This window comes from Tetrao urogallus (genome assembly GCF_951394365.1).
Source record: "Tetrao urogallus genome assembly, chromosome: 4".
Classification (NCBI taxonomy): Eukaryota; Metazoa; Chordata; class Aves; order Galliformes; family Phasianidae; genus Tetrao; species Tetrao urogallus.
The window spans coordinates 18431881-18437729 of NC_136817.1; the positions used below are offsets into that span (position 1 = coordinate 18431881).

Below are 5849 nucleotides of genomic sequence, written 5' to 3' on the forward strand. Positions count from 1 at the left end.
AACACAGAATTCCAAACACATTTTCGGTGCCCCATAAAAGATAATAATAAATTCCTCTTCTTGAATACAGGTATGATATTCTCCTTCTCTTCCTCCCTGTCATCTGCAACCTACTCAGCAGTCATAACCATTTAGAAAGAAGTCTTTCAGAAACATCAGCTGCCTCCCTCAGATGTATCCCAGCTGTCCCCAAGGACTTGTGAAAGCCCAATTTGCCTAAGTGACCTCTAATTTGATCTCCCTCTACAATGGATTTTGCTTCACTGCTCCAGACTCCCCAGTAGGTTCAGGAGCCTCCTTACAACTGCACATCACTACATCGCTGCTGTAAGCCTGGAACTAAACAGTTGCCAAAAAGAAAGAAAGAAACAAAAAACAACCACCAAACCGCTATGCCAAGGTTCCTTTGAGTTACTTGCAAAAGATGAAGTTGTCCCAAAACAGAAGAAATGCACAGACACAGCATAAAGGACAGTTGAGATAGTTAATACACAGCACTAACATAAAGATCATCGTAGTAGGGTGGGATAGAAAAAGATGCCTTATTACATACCAGCCTTTCAAATTGCACATAGATATGTAGCAGCACTCCTAATGACTTCAATAGAGTTTCCGATTGCTTTCAATTCTGAAAATCCAAGCGGAGTTTGCAAAACACCAAGAATAGTCTTACCTTGTACTTCTGGGTAGAGGGACATGTAGAGCAGGCACCACAATATTGTGTTGGAAGTAGTGTCTGTGCCTGCAATGAACAGGTCTCCAATGATAAAAAATAGGTAGTCTTCATTAAAACTGCTCTCCTTGTTGTTCTTCTCTTCTTCTGCATGGAGGAAGTACATATCAATGAAGTCCCTGGGATTTGCTGCATCCAGCGTATCCCTGTGCTGTGCAATTATTTTCTTTAGAAAAGCAGTAATATCTAACTCTGTTTTTCTAAGCTCCCTGAAAGGCCCGAAGGGAAGGTAGTACAGCCACGGGCAGATGTTGACCAGGATCATAGAGCTGTCCACACTTAGCTCCAGCGCACGGGCCATGTTCTTCAGCATCGTCTTGAACTCAACATCTTCGTAATTGAAACGCCTGCCAAAGGCCATGGAGCAGATAACATTGGACACTGCATTGCGAATAATCGGAAACGGACTGAACGAATCCTTCCCATGCTTCAGCATTTCTTCCTTTATGAACTTCAGCTCCTCAATGATCTTAGGCTCTAAGCTATGTCTTCCTACTCCAAAATGCCGCAGTGTTGCAAGAGAGAATTTCCTCTGCTGCTTCCACACAGGGCCATAAGGTGCAAAAATAACACCTGGAAGGGAAAAGAAACAAAGCTGTTCTGTTTTCAAGTGGAAAGAGGAGAAACAGTTACACAGGCCTGCAAACCGTAAGTCAAAAGAGAAGGGAAAAGATACACAGCAACTGTCCCAAGCATTGCTTTTGGAGCCAGAGGAGGAAGAACTTCAGTGTCCTGAGATGCAAAGGTACAAATTCTTTGAGCAAGACAGAATGTGTGATATTAAAATACCAATTCTTTCCTTTTCTGTTCTGCTGATTTCTCACTGTTTGTGTGCACACAGTCCTACTGTAAGTATTGTTTTTACTTACAAAGGATACATGTGCTGCAAACAAGCACACAAAGTAAAGACAGATCCAGAGCCACCTGGCAACAACCTGATTTGCATCTCTGCATTTCAGTGCCTCTGGGCACATGTTCTGCAAGATAACATCACTATGAAATAAAGCTCAGTTCCTCAGCTTCATAGAAATATTGCTCACTTACAAACAGAAACATCCCTGCTGCACAACCAAAATAAACACTTTCTAATACTCCACGGTTAACCTGAGAGTGTTTAAAGCCATCAAAACAAGGGCCAGTGCTGCTTTCATTCTCCTAATATTGTGACATCATCAATTCTGCCTGGAAATAGAAAGTTACTTTATAAAAGCAACATCAATTCTTCTATCAAATGCCAATCTCAATGCTGAGTTTAAATGGAAGAGGTCACAAAAAATTGGCAACAGAAAAATGCACCATTTTTCTATATTCAACATCACCTAGATTTTTCTTAAGACTTCATGTACGTAGCCCCAGTAAACAAGTAAGAAATCTATAGATAGAAATCTGCAGGTACAGGACTGCAGATGTCCTTAAGTGTCTTAAGTGTCTGCAGTCCCAGAAGCATAAACAGTTCAATGTAACATAAAGCTGGTAATCTTTACAGCCAGATTTTCTGATTACATTATCTATTCTATTCACATTATCAGACTGAAAAAATAATGAAAATTCAAAGACATGACCTAGTTTTGAAAGTCCTAAACAAAATAAGCAGAGCATTACCATGAGTCAGCACAAGCCGACCATCGGCTGAACTTCACTTTCTCTGCACTAAATCATTACCTATTCTCTAGCACTTTTAAAACAGAACCAAAACTTTTCAGATCCTCTCTTTTTAAAGCAACATTTCCTATCAGTGCTCCTGCCATCAAGGAGACACGGGTGGGTGAAATAAGAGGCTTATTGAGGGGCTGCATTTGGCTGACAACCAATAAACTGAGTTTGCAGGCAGACCTGTGGGTATCTTGTAACAAAGCAATGCTTTATCACTATTTCTATCCCATAAGAAGCATCCTCAATATGGATACACGTACCCAATCTCTTCTGCCACTCGGATAATTAGTTTCAGGATCCAGATAACCTCACAGGAGAAAACTGTGTGATTATCTCAGATGTAACAAAGTCTCTCTTAATCAAGGCAACAAACCTCTCCCTGCATTACCAGAGCCTTTCCAGCAGTCGAGCACAGAGGCTGCACAGCACAACTTCAGAGGACCTGAAACCTCTCACTATAGCAGAATAGCAAGAACTGATTTGCAAATTGGAAAAGTGTAACAAAGGAGAGAAGCAGATTATAGAGAAAGAGGAGGGTACAGACTAAAAGATAACTAATCTGCCAAACCTATCAATGGCAGGCAGCAATAATGGAAGAGCAGTCAACTGTTTTTGCAGATAATCGCTGCACAGACTGAAAATTCAAGGTACTTGGCACAGGTAAATGTAGTATAAAAATGAATTTGAATAAAATAAAATAACAAATTGTGAAGCATCAGGAACCCAGAATTATCAGGGCCTCATGCTCATTAAAGACAGCAAATTTCTGTTACCTGACAATTAAAACCCTTCCAATGCAACCAACAAAGCAAAAAACACACATACAAGCAAACAAAATCTCCCTTTTTACATGAAAAGTTCAAATAAAGCAAGTTCTGCCCAAGGTTATTCCCCCACCCCCTTAATTTCTCACTGCTTGGTTTAGTGTTGCTGTAATACTGGCAGGACTGACAAACAGGATTCACAACAGAAAACATTCAACTTCTGCCTTGCTCCATGTCCATGTCTAGAAGAGCACAGGGCAGGACTACAAGGGCTGACATACACTTAGCCTCCATCCTTTTTTGCTATGCAGCCTTTGAAATGCAGTTATTTGCCATTTGGAGGCTTCTGCTTGCTTTCCTCCAAACACAATAATTTATTTGCATCTTACAGAACACAGCTGAGATAAGCACTTCTCTTTCACGTTATACTCATAGAGAGTAATAGTAAAGTTTAAAATAAATCATTTCTCTTAGATTTTTTTCTTGCCTTACTATTTTCTTCCAAAATTATTATTTTTTTTTTAAATGCATTTGCTCCTTTTGTGACGTACCCCCTGTCAAGTAATTTTAATGTGAGATTGGACTATGGTAAGGAGGAACAAACGCACTTCTCAGAAATAGGAACAGATAAAGCCTGGAAATAAAAATATTTTGTTTACACAATGAAGAGCAAGGAATCTGAAATGGACACCTGCTGATTTCTGAGAACAAATACAGGCTGGGCAGAAAATGGATTGGGAGTAGCTTTGCAGATATGGACCTGTGGGTGCTGGTTAATGAGAAACTCATCACGAACTGTATGCTTGCAGCCCAGAAAGCTAACTGTATCCTGAGCTACATCAAAAGCAGCATGACCAGCAGGGTGAGGGTGGTGATTGCACTTCTCTGCTCTCATGAGGCCCCATCTGGAGTACTGCTCCCACCTCTGGGGTCCCCAGCCCAAGAAAGACACAGAGCTGTTAGAAGATGAGTCATGAAGATGTTCACAGGAGTGAAACACCTCTTGTACAAAGAAACGCTGAAGGAGTGGGTTTGCTCATTCTGGAGAAATCCCAGAGAAGCTGCAGCTGCCCCACTCCTGGAGGCCAGGTTGGATGGGGCTCTGGGCAGCCTGATCTGGTGGGGAGCAACCCTGATTGCAGCAATGGGTTGGAATCCTTAATGTCCATTGTAGCCCACTGGACCTGCTGCTGTTGCCTTGCCAGTAATGAAATCCTAGTATAGCGCAGGTCGAGTACTCCATTCTGTCTGGTGAAAGCACCTACAACTTCCAGCAGCCTTCAGAGAAGCTCCTTGTGCTGGGCCAGGCAGCCCCCGCAGCCTGTAACACAGACCCTACTCCTTTCTGAGCATTGTACACTACACCTGTAGTTCACTTTACAACTCCAGGGAGGAATTCACCTCCCTGTGACAGCTAATGTCAAGTGATACATAACAATTTGGAAGAACTTCTTTATGATAAGGGTGACAGAGCACTGGATCAGGCTGCCCAGAGAGGCGGTGGAGCCTCCTTCTATGTAGACATTCAAGACCGTCTGGATGCCTGCCTACCTGTGTGACCTATTGCAGGGAGTCTGTTTCAGCGGGGGTGGGTTGGACTCACCGATCTCTTGAGGTCCCTTCCAGTCCCTGCCGTTCTGCGCTTCTGTGCAATTCGGACCATTTCACAGACAGACCGCACCTCTCGTACCTCCTTATTCCCAAGCACAGCTGCAACGACCTTCCAGACGGAACTAACCGCCAAGCGACACGACCGCACCGCAGCGCTACACAGGGAGCTGCATCCCTCCCACCGCCGCCGCGTTTGCTCCCAGCACAGCGAACGCTGCTTTCGCCCTTTCCTCCCCCAGGCCGCGCAGAGCAGGGCTGCCGGCGAACCTCGGCCCGCAGGCGCCAGGCGCGGAGCCCCCCAGCCCCTCCCGGCCCTTACCCTTATTGTGGGTGATCATGAGGACGATGGGGACGGAGGGCCGGTCGCTGAACACCTCCGCCTTCTGCACCAGCGCCTCCCGCACCGCCCCGAAGGTGTTGAGGACGATGAAGGGCCGGCTGCCCACGAAGAGCCGGAAGATGCCGCCGTACATCTTGGTGAGGCCGGTGAGGAAGACGTGGGGGGAGAAGACGGGGGAGCCGCGACCGCTGCCCCACACCTCCAGCACCCACCTCCGCAGCAGCGGCGGCGGCAGCAGGGCGAAGGCGAAGTTGCCCACTAACGGCCACGGCGCGGGGCCCGGCGGCAGCCCCGGCGGCGTCCGCGGCCGCAGCAGCCAGTAGCAGCCCAGCCAGCACGCGGTCGCCAGCAGCAGCTCGGTGGCGGTAGGGGCTCGCAGAAGCCACTCGCTGCCCGCCGCCATCCTCTCAGGTGGCTGCGCTGGCCCCTGCCCGCCCCCCCCTCGGCGCGTAGCGGATTAAGATGGCGGGGGCGGGCGGGCCGCGGGAGGCGGGCGGGAGGCGAGGCCTGAGGCAGGCTGAACCCCCCCACCCCCTCTCCGTGTCCCAGATCTCGCGCGCCGCTGGGCGTGGGCAGAAACAGGCGCAGTCTGCTGGTGGCAGCTCAGGAGTGTTCCTGGTGAGTGCCTACAACCCTTCAGAACGAACGCGACTTCAGTTCTCCGCCCAGGGGAACTCCCCATCGAAACGTCGAAGCTCGGCACCGGGAGCCTCAGGTGCTACACGAGGCTACCGCGCGCTCCTCGAGG

The 5849-nt window shown here is 47.3% G+C and overlaps 1 protein-coding gene across 1 annotated transcript in view; it reads right to left on the reverse strand.

Moving 5' to 3' along the window:
- Positions 1 to 5504, reverse strand: part of CYP2U1 (cytochrome P450 family 2 subfamily U member 1) — a gene marked incomplete at both ends in the record, with an annotated part of 8517 nt that extends 3013 nt beyond the window's left edge. The window contains 2 exons of the mRNA XM_079534567.1: positions 674 to 1306; positions 5081 to 5504. Coding sequence (XP_079390693.1) covers positions 674 to 1306; positions 5081 to 5504 — 1057 coding nt within the window. The remainder of the gene's footprint in view (positions 1 to 673; positions 1307 to 5080) is intronic.
- Positions 5505 to 5849: the final 345 nt, after the last annotated feature.